The sequence below is a fragment of the Oncorhynchus tshawytscha genome, linkage group LG17, assembly GCF_018296145.1.
Source record: "Oncorhynchus tshawytscha isolate Ot180627B linkage group LG17, Otsh_v2.0, whole genome shotgun sequence".
Lineage (NCBI taxonomy): Eukaryota > Metazoa > Chordata > Actinopteri > Salmoniformes > Salmonidae > Oncorhynchus > Oncorhynchus tshawytscha.
Genome location: NC_056445.1, coordinates 1,422,008 through 1,440,062, shown reverse-complemented (window position 1 = coordinate 1,440,062; position 18,055 = coordinate 1,422,008). Strand labels below are relative to the sequence as shown.

General features: G+C 42.5%; 1 protein-coding gene across 4 annotated transcripts in view; it reads left to right on the top strand.

The window, feature by feature from the left end:
• The window catches only part of LOC112216690 (endothelin-converting enzyme 2), a 98,365-nt gene extending 81,896 nt beyond the window's left edge, over window positions 1-16,469 (top strand). For all 4 annotated transcript variants that reach the window (XM_024376674.2, XM_024376673.2, XM_024376675.2 and 1 more), the window contains 10 exons: window positions 10,295-10,409; window positions 10,749-10,859; window positions 11,505-11,603; window positions 11,887-11,964; window positions 12,152-12,255; window positions 12,574-12,684; window positions 12,756-12,823; window positions 12,982-13,172; window positions 13,547-13,642; window positions 14,065-16,469. In XM_024376674.2, the coding sequence (XP_024232442.1) occupies window positions 10,295-10,409; window positions 10,749-10,859; window positions 11,505-11,603; window positions 11,887-11,964; window positions 12,152-12,255; window positions 12,574-12,684; window positions 12,756-12,823; window positions 12,982-13,172; window positions 13,547-13,642; window positions 14,065-14,241 (1,150 nt within the window). In that variant the 3' untranslated portion in view covers window positions 14,242-16,469. The remainder of the gene's footprint in view (window positions 1-10,294; window positions 10,410-10,748; window positions 10,860-11,504; window positions 11,604-11,886; window positions 11,965-12,151; window positions 12,256-12,573; window positions 12,685-12,755; window positions 12,824-12,981; window positions 13,173-13,546; window positions 13,643-14,064) is intronic.
• Window positions 16,470-18,055: the final 1,586 nt, after the last annotated feature.

The window sequence follows — 18,055 nt, the reverse complement described above, 5'->3', positions numbered from 1 at the left end:
CAATCTAAGATAGATGCCCTCAATCTCACACAAATCATCAAGGAACCCACCAGGTATAACCCTAAATCTGTAAACAAGGGCACCCTCATAGACGTCATCCTGACCAACTGGCCCTCCAAATACACCTCCGCTGTCTTCAACCAGGATCTCAGCGATCACTGCCTGTATCCGCTATGGAGCCGCAGTCAAACGACCACCCCTCATCACTGTCAACCGCTCCCTGAAACACTTCTGCGAGCAAGCCTTTCTAATCAACCTGGCCCGGGTATCCTGGAAGGATATTGACCTCATCCCGTCAGTTGAGGATGCCTGGTCATTCTTTAAAAGTAACTTCCTCACCATTTTAGATAAGCATGCTCCGTTCAAAAAATGCAGAACAAAGAACAGATATAGCCCTTGGTTCACTCCAGACCTGAATGCCCTCGACCAGCACAAAAACATCCTATGGCGGACTGCAATAGCATCGAATAGTCCCCGCGATATGCAACTGTTCAGGGAAGTCAGGAACCAATACACGCAGTCAGTCAGGAAAGCAAAGGCCAGCTTCTTCAGGCAGAAATTTGCATCCTGTAGCTCTAACTCCAAAAAGTTCTGGGACACTGTGAAGTCCATGGAGAACAAGAGCACCTCCTCCCAGCTGCCCACTGCACTGAGGCTAGGTAACACGGTCACCACCGATAAATCCATGATTATCGAAAACTTCAACAAGCATTTCTCGACGGCTGGCCATGCCTTCCTCCTGGCTACTCCAACCTCGGCTAACAGCTCCCCCCCGCAGCTACTCGCCCAAGCCTCTCCAGGTTCTCCTTTACCCAAATCCAGATAGCAGATGTTCTGAAAGAGCTGCAAAACCTGGACCCGTACAAATCAGCTGGGCTTGACAATCTGGACCCTCTATTTCTGAAACTATCCGCCGCCATTGTCGCAACCCCTATTACCAGCCTGTTCAACCTCTCTTTCATATCGTCTGAGATCCCCAAGGATTGGAAAGCTGCTGCAGTCATCCCTCTCTTCAAAGGGGGAGACACACTGGACCCAAACTGTAACAGACCTATATCCATCCTGCCCTGCCTATCTAAGGTCTTCGAAAGCCAAGTCAACAAACAGGTCACTGACCATCTCGAATCCCGTACCTTCTCCGCTGTGCAATCTGGTTTCCGAGCCGGTCACGGGTGCACCTCAGCCACGCTCAAGGTATGAAACGATATCATAACTGCCATCGCTAAAAGACAGTACTGTGCAGCCGTCTTCATCGACCTTGCCAAGGCTTTCGACTCTGTCAATCACCATATTCTTATCGGCAGACTCAGTAGCCTCGGTTTTTCTGATGACTGCCTTGCCTGGTTTACCAACTACTTTGCAGACAGAGTTCAGTGTGTCAAATCGGAGGGCATGCTGTCCGGTCCTCTGGCAGTCTCTATGGGGGTGCCACAGGGTTGAATTCTCGGGCCGACTATTTTCTCTGTATATATCAATGATGTTGCTCTTGCTGCGGGTGATTCCCTGATCCACCTCTACGCAGACGACACCATTCTGTATACTTCTGGCCCGTCCTTGGACACTAACCCCCAAACGAGCCTCAATGCCATACAACACTCCTTCCGTGGCCTCCAACTGCTCTTAAACGCTAGTAAAACCAAATGCATGCTTTTCAACCGTTCGCTGCCTGCACCCGCACGCCCGACTAGCATCACCACCCTGGATGGTTCTGACCTAGAATATGTGGACATCTATAAGTACCTAGGTGTCTGGCTAGACTGTAAACTCTCCTTCCAGACTCATATCAAACATCTCCAATCTAAAATCAAATCTAGAATCGGCTTTCTATTCTGCAACAAAGCCTCCTTCACTCACGCTGCCAAACTTACCCTAGTAAAACTGACTATCCTACCGATCCTCGACTTCGGCGATGTCATCTACAAAATAGCTTCCAATACTCTACTCAGCAAACTTGATGCAGTTTATCACAGTGCCATCCGTTTTGTTACTAAACCTCCTCATGCCTTTTGCACACAATGTATATAGACTATTTTTTCCCCTACTGTGTTATTGACTTGTTAATTGTTTACGCCATGTGTAACTCTGTGTTGTTGTCTGTTCACACTGCTATGCTTTATCTTGGCCAGGTCGCAGTTGCAAATGAGAACTTGTTCTCAACTAGCCTACCTGGTTAAATAAAGGTTAAATAAAAAAAATATTAAAAAAATAGGCATATCCTATCTTCTGGGACTGAGTAGCAGGCAGTTTAATTTGGGCACTCGTTTCATCCAAAATTCCGAATGCTGTCCCCTACCCTAGTGAAGTTAATGTTTCTTATAATAAGAAGGGATGCAGTTAGTTTCTCCTCAACTCTTAGACAAGAGAGACTGGCATGCATTGTATTTATATCAGCCCTCTGATTACAATGAAGAGCAAAATGTGCTGCTCGGTTCAGCCACACCATTCATTACCAGATTCAGCTGAGGTCTAGCTCTTAAGGAATGATTTGTACCAAATACAATGCTCTTACTGTAGATGTAGAGATGTTTAAGACCAGTTTAATACTGGCCAGCCATTCCAAAACAGACTGCAACTCTTTATGAAGGGTTCCAGTGACTTAATTAGCTGTGGTTGCTGATGTTGTATATGGTTGACTCATCAGCATACATGGACACACATGCTTTAATGCCAGTGGCAGGTCATTGGTAAAAATAGAAAAGAGTAGAGGGCCTAGAGAGCTGCCCTGTGGTACACCACACTTTACATGTTTGATAGAAACTTCCATTAAAGAAACCCCTTTGAGTTCTATTCGATAGATAGCTCTGAATCCATGATATGGCAGAGGTTGAAAAGCCATAGCACAAGTTTTTTCAATGACAGGTTAATGGTCAATAATATCAAAGAATGCACTGAAATCTTAACAGTTCAGCTCCCACAATCTTCTTATTATCAATTTCTTTCAACCAATCATCAGTCATTTGTGTCAGTGCAGTACATGTTGAGTGCCCTTCTCTATAAGCATGCTGAAAGTCTGTTGTTAATTTGTTTACAGAGAAATGGCATTGTATTTGGTCAAACACAATTTCTTCCAACAGTGCTAGGAGCTGGCAGCAAGCTTATAGGTCTGCTGTTAGAATGAGTAAAGTCCATTTTGGCTTCCCTCCAGTACTGAGGACAAAGACTGTCCTCTGGGCTTAGAGAAAAAATATGACTGTTAGGAGTGGAGAGTCCGCTACCATCCTCACATCCTTGCTACTGACATATTATCAAATGAAATATCTAAGTGAGTGGAACGAATTACAAAAATATCTGAAGCTGGAGACACATCTCCCTCACTAGATTTAAGCACCAGCTGTCAGAGCAGCTTACAGGTCACTGCACCTGTACATAGCCCATCTGTAAACAGCCCATCTATCTACCTACCTCATCCCCATACTGGTATTTATTTATTTTGCTCGTTTGCACCCCAGTATCTCTACCTGCACATTCATCTTCTGCCAATCTACAATTCCAGTGTTTAATTGCTATATTGTAATTACTTCGCCACCATGGCCTATTTATTTCCTTAACTTACCTCATTTGCACTCACTGTATAAAGACTTTTTGTTTTCCTTTGTTCTACTATATTATTGACTTTATGTTTGGTTTATTCCATATGTAACTCTGTGTTGTTGTATGTGTCGAATTGCTACGCTTTATCTTGGCCAGGTCGCAGTTGCAAATGAGAACTTGTTCTGAACTAGCCTACCTGGTTAAATAAAGGTGGGGAAAAAAGTATCAGAAATGGCTAATATATGAATGTTATCTGATATTAGCAAGTGGATTTCATGAACCTTATTTCTAAGGCTACATATGGGCTATTTTCAGCCCTTTCCTGGGTAGCTTATCAAAAAAAAATGCATTCAGCAGTCCATTAATCAATTGATGTGTGTGTGTGTGTGTGCTGCGGGGTTGAGGCTATGAACCATGGGCTTTGCTCTGTCATCCCTTCCAGGCTTCTGGGACCATGAGCCTGTCATAGCGGACGTACGCAATGTCCCCACGGGCTCTGGCAGCGTTCATGGCTGGGATCAGGTCTTTCCTCTTCTGGCGCATAACTTCAGGATAGTCCTTATTGAGGAAGATATACGTTCCTCTCAAGTTCTTGGCTCTTTCCAGAACAGCTACCTTGAACCTCAGGAACTTGACCACTATCGGCCTGGGCCTATCACCTAGGCCGGTGGTGGGTTCCCCAGTCCTGTGGGCACTCCACCTCAATCTTCCTGTGGTCCATCTTCAATTTCTCAGAGATCATTTCCCTGACTTTGTCCTCAGACTCCGTCCAGTTCTCGTGGAGATTCTGCAATTCCATCCACAACCATGTTGTTCCGCCTTGATTGTCCCTCGAGATAATTTGATTCATCAGTCATTGTTATCATGGATTCACACACACAACTGATGTCCTCTCTCAATGACTTACAGGTTGCTCTCAGCTTGCCGTTCTCCTGTTTCAACTCATCGAGCTGACTCTGGGAGAACTGCAAACTGTTCTTCAGGTTCTGGACCTCTCTAGTCAGGTTGTCCATTCTTTTGTTAGCAGAATCCATGAGTATTTGGACAAAACACTTGAAGCTATTTTCTTGTTGTCGTAACAACTGCTTGTAGGTCTCTTTTTGTTCATTTAAAATATCCTTCATGTGTGAAAGAGAGACACCACTGTCCTCAACGGTACTCCCGCCGGCTTAGGTCTTTGTCATGGTAGCTAGCAAAGTATGTTACACTGTTACGCCTCGCAGTTCCAGACAGGGCAGATCACGGGGAAAATTGAAAACAACAAACAACAGTGATCTAGACAGCCACAATGGCAAACCGTGTCGCGGGCTGCATTCAAGAAAACCTCTCTAGCTTAACATCCAGCTAGTTTAGCAGCTAGGCTAGCTGCGACGCCAAATAGCTCCTCAGACCCGTCCTTGGTTGGCAGGATCACTGGAAAGAGACATGCAAGCCCAGCAACTGATGCCAACTGTGTCGCGGGATCCAAACTAAGAATCAACAATTACCTAGAGCTAATGCTGCAGATAGCAAGACTGGGTGATTTGAAAAGTTATAGTCAATCGAGCAATAATAAAATAATACTTTTAGCAAAAAAAATGTATCTTTAATTTACAATCTGTAGAAACTATGAGAATAGAAAGGTTCAGAGCTTTTGTGAATCATCACAGTACAGTTGAAAAATATGTGGCAATTAGAAATCCAATGTGGATGGTGTTAAGAGATAAATTGGGGTTGAATGGAGCTGAAGGGTTGGACTGATAACAACACTTGAAGTGAACCTCGATTTGAACAGGGCTACTTCTTCATTACACAAAGGAAAAACCTCAACCAATTTCTAAAGACTGGTGACATCCAGTGGAAGCGGTAGGAATTGCAAGAAGGTCCCTTAGAAATCTGGATTCCCAATGAAAACCCATTGAAAAGAGTGACCTCAAAAAAAAAAAGTTTTTCCTCAGGGTTTCGCCTGCTACATAAGTTCTGTTATACTCACAGACATGATTCAAACCGTTTTAGAAACTTCAGAGTGTTTTCTATCACAATCCACTAATGATATGCATATCTTATCTTCTGGGGATGAGTAGCAGGCAGATGACTTTGGGCATGCATTTCATCCGGACGTGAAAATACTGCCCCCTGTCACCAAGAAATGTCCTTATTTTTGAAAGAAAAGCACATTTTTTTGTCCTTTAAAATAACATCCAGTTTATCAGAAATATAGTTGTTAATGTTGTAAATTACTATTGTAGCTGGAAATGGCTGATTTTTCATTGAATATCTACAGTTGAAGTCCGAAGTTTACATATACTTAGGTTGGAGTCATTAAAACTTGTTTTTCAACCACTCCACAAATTTATTAACAAACTGTAGTTTTGGCAAGTCGGTTAGGACATAATTTTCCCAACAATTATTTACAGACAGATTATTTCACTGTAACAGAATTCCAGTGGGTCAGAAGTTTACATACACTAAGTTAACTGTGCCTTTAAACAGCTTGGAAAATTCCAGAAAATTATTTCATGGCAAACTTATTGTGGGAAGCTTGTGGGTGGCTCCCGGAGCGTTTGACCCAATTTAAACAATTTAAAGGCAATGAATGCCACCAAACACTAATGGAGTGTATGTAAAATTCTGACCCACTGGGAACGTGATGAGATAAATAAAAACTTAAATAAATCACTCTTTACTATTATTCTGACATTTCACGTTCTTAAAATAAAGTGGTGATCCTAACTGACCGAAGACAGGGGATTTTTTACTCTGATTAAATGGCAGGAATTGTGAAAAACTGAGTTTGTATTTGGCTAAGGTGTATGTAAACTTCAGACTTCAACTGTACATAGGTGTACCCATTATCAGCAACCATCACTCTTGTGTTCCAATGTCACGTTGTGTTAACCTATCTCTTTAAAAGGATAATTGATCATCAGAGAACCATTTTGCAGTTATGTTAGCACAGCTGAAAACCTGTTCTGATTTAATTAATCAATACAATTGGCCTTCTTTATACTAGTTGAGTATCCGGAGCATCAGCATTTGTGTGTTCGATTACAGGCTCAAAATGGCTAGAAACAAAAAACCTTCTTCTGAAACTCTGCTATTCCATGCGAGAAACTGCGAGGAAACTGAAAATCTCGTACAATGCTGTGTACTATTCCCTTCTCAGAACAGCACAAACTGGCTCTAACCAGAATAGAAAGAGGAGTGGGAGGCCCCAATGCACATCTGAACAAGAGGACAAGTACATTAGAATGTCTAGTTTGAGAAACAGATGCCTCACAAGTCCTCAACTGGCAGCTTCATTAAATAGTTCTCAATGTCAACAGTGAAGAGGTGACTCAGGGATGCTGGCCTTGTGGAAGAGTTCCTCTGTCCAGTGTCTGTGTTCTTTTGCCCATCTTAATCTTTTCTTTTTATTGGCCAGTCTTAGATATGGCTTTTTCTTTGCAACTCTGACTGGTTATTTGCGCATACTATTTAATGAAGCTGCCAGTTGAGAACTCCTTGGTCAAATAGCCCTTTTACAGCCTGGAGAATGCTGTGGTAGCAGTGCTTGTTAAGTGTGCCTTGAATTCTAAATAAATCACAGACAGTGTCACCAGCGAAGCACCATCGCACCTCCTCCTCCATGCTTCACAGAACCACAAGTGAGGAGATCATTGGTTCACCTACTCTGCATCTCACAAAGACTCAACAAGCACAACACTTACACAAATTACCGATGATTGGCTGAGAGAAATTGATTGTGGGGGCTGTCTTGTGAGACTTCAGTTCAGCTTTTGACATTATCAATCATAGTCTGCTGCTGGAAAAACATATGTGTTATGGCTTTACACCCCCTGCTGTAATGTGGATCAAGAGTTACTTGTCTAACAGATCACAGAGGGTGTTCTTTAATTGAAGCCTCTCAAACATAAATCAGGAATTCCCCAGGGTAGCTGTTTAGGCCCCTTGCTTTTTTCAATCTTTACTAATGTCATGCCACTGTTGAGTAAGGCCAGTGTGTCTATGTATGCGGTTGACTCAACACTATACACGTCAGCTACTACAGTGACTGAAGTGACTTCAACACTTAACAAAGAGCTGCAGTTCATTTTGGAATTCGTAGCAAGGAATATGTTAGTCCTAAATATTTCCAAAACTAAAAGCATTGTTTTTGGGACAAATCATTAATTTAACCTCAACTACGTATCGTAATGAATAATGTGGAAATTGAGAAAGTTGAGGGGACTAAACTGCTTGGAGTAACCCTGGATTGTCATGGTTAAAACACATTGATACAAAAGTAGCTACGATGGGGAAAAGTCTGTCCATAGTAATGCGCTACTTAACAACACTGTCAACAAGGCAGGTCCTACAGGCCCTGGTTTTGTCGCACCTAGACTACTGTTCAGTAGTGTCAGAAGTCCAGAACAGACTATGAGAGGCGCACAGTACTACATAGAGCCTTGACTACAGGGATCTCTATTCCACATCAGGTAACTCGTGCAAGCAGTAGAATCAGATTGAAAAAGCAAGTAAAAAGACACACTTATGGAACTACAAGAGACACACGCAAAGGTACAGACACATGCATACGCACACATTGTGATATTGTTGTATAGAACATTTTGTGTTGTGGATATGTGGTGGTGTAGGGATGTTATATGATGTACTGTTTTATATTTAGCTAATTCAGTACAAACAGTTCACTGTTTTATCTTTTGTTTTGTATGTCATGTGGGTGCTTTGGTGTGTTTGAACCCCAATACAAAAAAGACATGGCGGTTGGAACCAAAAATCTCAAGTTTGGACTCATCAGACCAAAGAATCGATTTCCACTGGTCTTATGTCCGTGTTCCTCGTGTTCCTTTGCCCAAGCAAGTCTCTTCTTATTGGTGTCCTTCAATAGTGGTTTCTTTGCAGCAATTTGACCGTGAAGGCCTGATTCACTCAGTCTTCTCTGAACAGTTGATGTTGAGATGTGTCTGTTACTTGAACTCTGAAGCATTTATTTGGGCTGCAATTTCTGAGGCTGGTAACTCAGAGGTAATTCTAGGTCTTCTTATCCTGTGGCGGTCTTCATGAGAGCCAGTTTCATCATAGTGCTTGATGGTTTTTGCGACTGCACTTGAAGAAACTTTCAAAGTTCTTCAAATTTTTCCCGAATTGACTGACCTTCATGTCTTAACATAATGATGGACCGTCATTTCTCTTTTCTTACTTGAGCTGTTCTTGCCATAATATGGACTTGGTCTTTTTACCAAATAGGGATATCTTCTGTATACCACTGTATATCACAACACAACTGATTGGCTCAAATGCATTAAGGAGGATAGAAATTCCACACATTTAACAAACACAGCTGTTCATTGAAATGCATTCCAGGTGACTACCTCATGAAGCTGGTTGAGAGAATGCCAAGAGTGTGCAAAGCTGTCAAGGCAAAGAGTGGCTACTAAAATACATTTTGATTTGTTTAACACTTTGTTGGTTACTACATGATTCCAAATGTGTTATTTCATAGTTGATGTCTTCACTATTATTCTACAATGTAGAACATTGGTACGGTTTTCTAGGTGTGAAGGAGAGTCGGACCAAACTGCAGCGTGTAGATTGCGATCCATGTTTAATCAAACAAACGTAACACGAATACACACAAAACACTACAAAACAATAAACGCAACGAAAACCGAAACAGCCTATACTTGTGTCAACTAACACAGCGACAGGAACAAAGACACTAAGCACAATCACCCACACCAAACTCAAAGAATATGGCTGCTTAAATATGGTTCCCAATCAGAGACAACGATAAACACCTGCCTCTGATTGAGAACCACTTCAGACAGCCATAGAATTATCTAGAACACCCCACTAGCTACAATCCCCCATATATACACACCACATACAAAAACCCATGCCACACCCTGGCCTGACCAAATAAATAAAGATAAACACAAAATACTTCGACCAGGGCGTGACAAACATAGTAAAAAATAAAAATATAGCAAAGATAAACCATTAAAATAGTAGGTGTGTCAACTTTTGACTGGTACTGTATATTGCTGTGTATTTAAAATATATATATTTAACCTTTATTTAACTAGGCAAGTAATTTAATTAAGAACAAATTATTATTTACAATGACGGCCTACTGTAAGGGTTTTCTTCTGGTGAAAGAGAGGCGGACCAAAATGCAGCGTGGTGGTTATTCATGTTTAATTTATAAAGACACTATACATGAATAAACTAACAAAAACAATAAACGTGCGAAAACCTAAACAGCCCTATCTGGTGCAAACACAGAGACAGGAACAATCACCCACAAAACCCAACACAAAACAGGCTACCTAAATATGGTTCCCAATCAGAGACAATGACTAACACCTGCCTCTGATTGAGAACCATATCAGGCCAAACCTAGAAATAGACAAACCAGACACACAACATAGAATGCCCACCCAGCTCACGTCCTGACCAACACTAAAACAAGGAAAACACATACGAACGATGGTCAGAACGTGACACCTACATTATGCATATGGTCTTCGTAGAAAGTGTTACCAAAATTCTTTATATAACCTGGCCTGACCATAACATGATGAAATACGTCATAAAAATGTCCATGCAACCAGCTTTGCCCATGAGGAAACACAGTCATTGGATTGCCCCAACTATTGACTGTTGTTGTTTTTTCTTTTCTTATTCTTGTCACCAACTTGTCCTCATGTTGCCTCTTCCTCCCGTCTCTCCTCATCTCTCCCTGCTTCTCCCTGTCTCTTCTGTCTCTCCCCACCCTCAGCCTGCTCAACAACTACATGATCTGGAACCTGGTGCAGAAAGGAGCGTCCAGTCTGGACCAGCGCTTTGAGAACGCACAGGACAAGCTGCTAGAGAGCCTGTATGGAACCAAGAAGGTGTGTTTTTAGGCTACTTTTGGCTTTGGTTAAAAGTAGTGCCCTAGGGATAACCTTGCTTCAGGAAATACCTTGTTAGGGCCAGTTTCCCAGACACAGATAAAGCCTAGTCCTCGACTAAAAAGGAATTTCAATGGAGATTCTCTGTTGAGCATGCTTTTTAGTCCAGGACTATGCTTAATCTGTGTCAGGGTAACTAGACCTGGTGATTTTTATGTGAGACTCTGTTTGGGCTCACAGCAAGGAATGTGTGCTGCCTCAGCACAGTAAACAGCTGGTGAGAAACTTATTGTGTGTGTGTGTGTGTGTGTGTGTGTGTGTGTGTGTGTGTTCGCTCAGTCCTGCACACCACGATGGCAGACCTGCATTGGGAACACAGATGACACGCTCGGCTTCGCCCTGGGAGCACTCTTTGTCAAAGCTACGTTTGATAAACACAGCAAAGAGATTGTGAGTATAATAGGCGCACAACTGCATTAGAGTCTATTCAAGTGTTTTACCATGGTGAACAATCCATGACTGTCCCCTAGTGGTTACCATGTATAGGCCTAATAAAAGGTAATCATAAAATGATCTTATTTGCTAGGACATTATTATAATCATGAATAATCTATTTTAAATGCTTAAATGTTTATGAATACTTATGAATGCTTTGTATAATGTTATAAATGCTTATGAATTGTAAAGATAATGTTTATATATTTCCTGTAAATTATTATAAATGTTTACATTTAATTAAACACTAATTTAGTAATAGTTCTCTGTCCTGCAGAGGGGAGAGACCAATATACGAGAGAAAAAACATTCTATTAAAATGGAGAGATTGTAATTGGGTAGAGAAAAGAGGGGCAAGTAGAAGAGAGAGACGTGGAAGGGGAGAGAGAGGAGGCACAGAAGAAGGTCTGGTAGCTTTATACAGGTTGGAAATAGACTCTCACGTGCAAGTGTTCTTGGTTTTTATTATAATTTGCGAGGGTTCAGATTGCCCCGGGTATTTAGTCCATATCTAAGTGTAATTGTCAAAGAAGGATCTACATCATCTTTCCCTCTTTCTTGCTTCTTACATGTAATGTCTGTCTCTCACCCCACAATAAGGCAGAGGGGATGATCAATGAAATCCGTACTGCCTTCAAAGATGCTCTTGATCACCTCAAGTGGATGGACAAACAAACGCGACAGGCAGCCAAAGACAAGGTCAGAGATGATGTCACCTACTGGATAGGCTATGTTTGGGTGCCAGAGGCTATCTATGTCTGTGAAAGAATGTGTGTGTGCGTACGCTTGTGCACATGCATACCTGTGCACACCTGCGCACATGTAAGAGAGAGAGGACAGGGAGGGAGTAATATGGGTTTAGAGGTTACAATACAGTAGTTAGCCCTCTTTTTCCAGACCTCCAAATGTTGAAACCAGGAGGTTTCTTGTCCCCTTCCTCCATCTTCCCCTCTCTTATCACTTTTGCTCTCTTGGTCTTCAGGCAGACGCCATCTACGACATGATTGGATTCCCTGACTTCATCCTGGAACCCAAAGAACTGGATGATGTTTATGACGGGGTGAGTTAGTACCTTTTGTTGAGATGTGTCATGATTGAACACCATACATTGAGCCCCATACATTGAACCCTGTGAGTTCTTCAAACATGTTGAAGGTGAAATGACAAGGACACCTTTTAATGTTTCTAATCAGTGAGTAATTATTTATTGCCCGTCTTTCTGTCTGTATGTCTGTCTCTCTCCACAGTATGACGTCTCGGAAGAAAACTTCTTCCAGAACGCACTCAACTTCTACAATTTCTCCGCCAGGGTGATGGCCGATCAACTCCGCAAGCCACCCAACAGAGACCAGTGAGTCTTCATCAGCTGCACTCATCATCATTATCAACATCACCATCGTCAATTGATCTGAAATTGCGCTCTATTCCCTATAAAGTGCACAAATTTGACTCTGGTCAAACACTACATTAAGTTGGATGCTTTTTGCTCCAGTGTTGTCTGGTGTCACGGAGGACAGGCTCATTGTATTGGCTTGAGCACAATGAATGGAACGGTATCAAACACATACTATTCCATTAAGCCCATTTCAGAATGACAATTAGTCGCCCTACTCTCACCAGCTTTCACAGGTTTGCTTTTTTATACACATCTCTGCCACCATCCTTCTAGATGGAGTATGACCCCTCCCACAGTCAACGCCTACTACATGCCCACCAAGAATGGCATTGTCTTCCCAGCTGGAATCCTTCAGGCACCCTTTTATGCCCAGGATCACCCCAAGTGAGTGTGTGTGTGTATGTGCGCGTATGTGTGCTCGCTTGCTTTTCTGACCCCATGTGAATTCTCTGCAGAGCACTGAACTTCGGGGGGATAGGGGTGGTGATGGGACACGAGCTCACTCATGCCTTTGATGACCAAGGTTGGTGTCCACATTTAACAGATTCCACAGAACTCATGGACGCATCCTCACAAAACACCAACTCACCAACACACACTAGCATGCATGCACAGACATGATTACTAGGTGTGCATGTTTGTAAAGATTAAGCATTTTTAAGATGATTTTTCCTTAATCAGGCAGGGAATACGACAAAGACGGGAACCTTCGACCATGGTGGCAAAATTCCTCTGTGGAAGCATTTAAGAACCACACGGAATGCATGGTGGAGCAGTACAATGGGTTTACAATCAATGGGGAGCATATAAATGGCAAGCAGACGCTGGGAGAGAACATTGCTGACAACGGAGGCCTAAAGGCAGCCTATAAGGTGAGTAGGTCTCCCTACTTGATAATGCATTACATTTAGTTGCTCACATACTAACTTATTTATCACTGTAATAATTATTAACTGTAGTAAAGTTCAGTTATTTTGTAACAGTAATGGGGTTGAGCAGTTATAGCTCAATCCATTACTGCCAAATCCATTGCTATGTATTTATAAAGCAATTGCATAGTTACTACTATGTAACAACATGTTACTATGATGTTATTACAGTTTTATTTCACATGGTGTCAGTGGTGGGATCCTGGACAGCATGACTCTTATTATGCTATACAATAGTCTTACTATACTTCACCTCAGGGCCATCAGAGTGGCGGATAATGTTATTATTGTAAAAACAAATGTCCTGTTGTGTTCAGGCGTACCAGGCGTGGGTGCAGGAGAATGGTGAGGAGAAGAGGCTGCCAGCGGTCAACCTGACCAATGACCAACTATTCTTTGTGGGATTTGCCCAGGTAGGTGATGGGAGTGTCAACTATATGCGTTACACACATCCTGATAAAGTTCACGTATCAAATACTTATGATTAGGGCTCAGGGTTTGCATGACAATATCATAAGCTATAAAACTAGGGGCCCAAGTTTTTTAAGTCAGGTCACACTCTCAGGATGAACTCCTACATCATGATATAAGACAAGGGGGTGAAATGAGAGGGAGTTCACATGCAATTGGGGGTGAAAGTAACAGTGGAATATTAAAACTACTGTTGGAGAAGTGGATGAACAAATGTGGGTACAAATGAATAAAACACTATTTTGGAAACAGAATGAGTATAATATGCAACTGGGAACTGGGAAATATGCAGTTGGGAAGCTAGAGAGGAGAATAATCTAGCTACTGCCTGTTTAATTTATCGGAAGATCCTCTCTTCTCTCAGGTGTGGTGTTCCGTGCGAACCCCGGAGAGCGCCCACGAAGGACTCATGACGGACCCCCACAGCCCCCCAAAATACCGCGTCATCGGCACCCTCTCCAACTCGCCAGACTTTGCTGAGCACTTCCAATGCCCCACTGGCTCCCCTATGAACTCGGGTCACCGCTGCGTGGTGTGGTAGGGCCTTAGAGAACCAGTGGGGGGTGCTGTCTGTGGAAGCTGCTTGGAGAATCAAGAGGAGGAGGAAGAGAACCTCTAACTAATCATCTGATGTTTTTTCTTCTAGTTTTCTTTTCTTTGTACATGATGCTGGATTACTAGTGGTTTGTAGGTAGAGCAGGACAGACTCAGGTGAGCGAGAGGGAGGCACTTCACGTGGAGAGAAATGTTGTAATCTGCTGATGTGTGTGTAATTCCAGTGTTATGGTATTTTTCCTCTTTCTCCATGCCCCAGTCAACCCCTCCACCGGTGGGGCACAAAGGCACGTTTTATTTATTATTTGCTGGACTTGGTAGGGGGCCGGGGAGGAGGAGCCACTATAGACTGTCTATCCCCTCCCCTTTCTCTGTGCTACTGTGTTGTCTCTGTACTCGCTGTGTGTCCTGTTTACAATTTAAACTGGAGCCCTCTATTGACTGAGGGCTCTCACTGAAACCACTGTAACATCACAGGATGGGTTCAGCTGCCTCTATGACCTCACAGGAAGTGCAGAAACTTCACTGTGATTGAACATTGTATATGGCTTTATCTCAAATGTCATCCCTATTCCCTATATTACTTGCCTTGAGGCACATAAGGCTTCCACAAGAGAGCACCACTGCTTCCGGCCTGCATTTCTGATATAGTATACACATAGTACAATGTGGCTGATGGAGCCATATAGACTCAGCTCTCCCTCTTTCTCTGTTGCTTCACATGAAGTGCACTGGCTTCTGTGAATCCTCACAGACACCACTCAGCTCCCTCTGTGACATCACAATTAATCTTTTTGAATGTGCTTTATTGTGACCTCATAGCAGGGGCGAGGATCTTAATATTCAAAATATACAAAATCAAAATCATCATACACAAAATCAATGGACAGGTGAAAGCAATATTGAAGCCTACTGATAGGCCTTGCCACCATATTGCTTATAGCTATCCCATTTCTTAAAGATTGGTGGAGAGCAGTTTGAGTACATAGAAAAGATACATAGGAAAGCCACTTAACAATGTTGATCCAACCAGGAGTAGGGTGCGTTGCCCCTAGATGCTGATCTTGGTTCAATTTAGCATTTTCCCCAACAATGGTTAAGATTAGGAATAGGGGAGGGAAAGCTGATCGTAGATCTGTATTTAAGGGAAACTTCACACTGAAGCATCCAACCACAAGATGAGCAGAGGTCCATCTGGGACCTACAGACAGTGCTGGACTGGCTGTGACTCCGGTTGTAGGGACACTCACCACTTGCTTACCTGTGTGTTTTAGTTGTTGTTGTTTTTTATTGTCATATTCTGAAGTTGACAAAGTTAAAATGACATTCTCATTTTTAAAACTGCTTTTTGCCAAAGATATTATTATTATCATTTTTTGTTCCTTGTCTCCAGTTGATTCTTTGTTTCTCTGTACGCTAAGGGCCCGAAGTTGTGTATGTGTGTATGAACAGCCTTCGAAGCTTGTTTGATGTTTACTGTGTTTAAGCTGTCAGCTTCATTGCAGAAGGACAGTTTCTGCATGTGTGTGTATGCTTGCGGTTGTGTGGGTGCGTGTGTGTGTTTGAGCTTGTATGTGTGTGTGCCTGTTCGTGGGTGCATCCGTGCATAGTGTGCATATGTACACGTGTGCATATGTTTGCAGATTGCTTTGATACTTCATCCCCACTTATGTTGGACTATCAACAATGTCAAGTCAGCTGCAGTGATTTCACCTCACATTCCAAAAAAATGTATTTGAAATGACTGGATATGTTGAAGAAGAAATATGTTCCTAAAGAACTCCTTGTTTGTACATGCTCTACTCCAAAGTGCTGCAAGACTGTCTTTTCGTGAGGGAGGGTGGGTACAGGATACCTTTGTTAATCTGGATATTGTTGGACTCTTGTTCAATCAAGCTATGTTAATGTTTTATCTCTACTTGCTCCTGTCTGCACTTTGCAAAGTTGTTTCACTAGAAGACATGGAGATGTGTCATTACTCATGAGCATACTAGCACTGCACCCCACCACACCATACACCAAATCCTAACCCATACAGGACAATCCCATTGTATCACGACAGGTAGATGGAGTTGTGCTGTCTAATGTAAGACCATGAGGTTTAACCAATTACAGTCAGTTGATATTGGCTTCAATCAGAAGCCCTCCTGTTAGGTGAACTGCCCTGGAAAGATCTGCCATTCAATTTCACAACAATAAACGATGCTGATGATTCATCCTCTCAGTTCATTATACCGGTCAGTATAATACATTTTGTGGAATCAAATATCTAACACAGAGAGAGTTAGCTATGTCTATTATGCACTACACATTTAGAATTGAGCGTTGTGCCCTCCAAACTCCATGACGAGGTACACAAGGCCAGGGGTTAGAAGTCAGGGGGAAGTGCTTTCACATAGAGGGTTGGTCCGGGTTAGCCTTAAATATTTACTTCATGAAATAAACAGGTCTATATTTAAAGTGCAAGCAAAAATTATAACTTGAAAGTGTGTAAAAGCCTTTAATTAGCCAGCTAATGTCATTAAGTGTTCTCTATTTGGTCTGATGTGCTGTGCACCTGTCTGTCTCTGTCACTCCACAATTCTCTTATTTCTTCAGCCATCTAGTCATATACTTTTCACACTATCTGAACTGTATTAAAGCCTGGTGAAGAGAAAGCTATCATTTTACTTATTTACTTACTTAGGCTTTTTTATTCCAATGTGGAACATTATGCTAAAAGCTACCGGACGGCATTTCTTGGAGATGAGTGTTGAAATTAAAAACTGAAGTCAAAATAACTTTTAAGGTCCATTTTGAGCTTTGATAGTAGAAACAGGGTTGCCAGCGAGACTAGACAAAAACCACCAGGGTTGTGTTCATTAGGGCATGCAACGGAAACCATTTTAAAAAATGGTTTGCAATGTAAAAAATGAAAATGAGCATTTGTTATTGGAACAAGTCCAGGTAGGCCCTCACTGTTTCAGCCCATTTTCTTCTGTTTGGTGCCTAATGAACACTGTCCTGTCAGTCAGCACCTGCCTAGCGACTTGCTAGTGCCTCTCTCCATCTCTCAGTGAGAAACAACTAAGCCAGTCTGCTGTCAAGGGATCACGGTCTGAAAAAACCTGTCTCAGGACAGGGTACATACATACATACAGCAGGCAGGCACTTCTGTGTCTTAAGTATGTCCCAACTGTATCTGGCATGGAAGACTTGTGCGAGAGCTGGTGTGCCATCCTGAACAAATGTTCTATTGATTTAATGACATTAATTGTTGACCGGTTGAAAAAGGATTGTATTGAAATGGATAACACGATTGAAGAGAATCGCACAGCTCTGCAAGGAGATGTTAATGATGGCATATTCAATGAAGTAATGAAAACTAATCAAGCACTCCAGGACAAGTAGTCTACAGAAACAAAGGAGCATAAAATCAAGAAATTAACCCAAGACAAAGGCTACTTCTGGAGAAACCCTGATGAAAGAGGTCCTGCTCCTTCTCTCCATGACAGATGTTTGAGGGTGTCCGCTTACTTCTATCCACCCCTGTCTGACCAACACTCTAAAACCAGCGCCTCAGACTGGGCCGACAGAAGCCCGGAGGTGGCCCCGGACACATGCGACGAGATGCCACACCGAGATGCCACACCGGACGGGGTAAGAAGAAACAACTACCAGAGGCAGAGGGGACCGTTCACATGGTCCCAGAACCCACGGGACTGAGTGTTTTCAATTTATCACGCAAGATATTGAGCCCTGCCCATGTCTCCTTGCTTGATAAAGGGTTATCTTTTGTGCCTTACAACTCCGTGCAACGG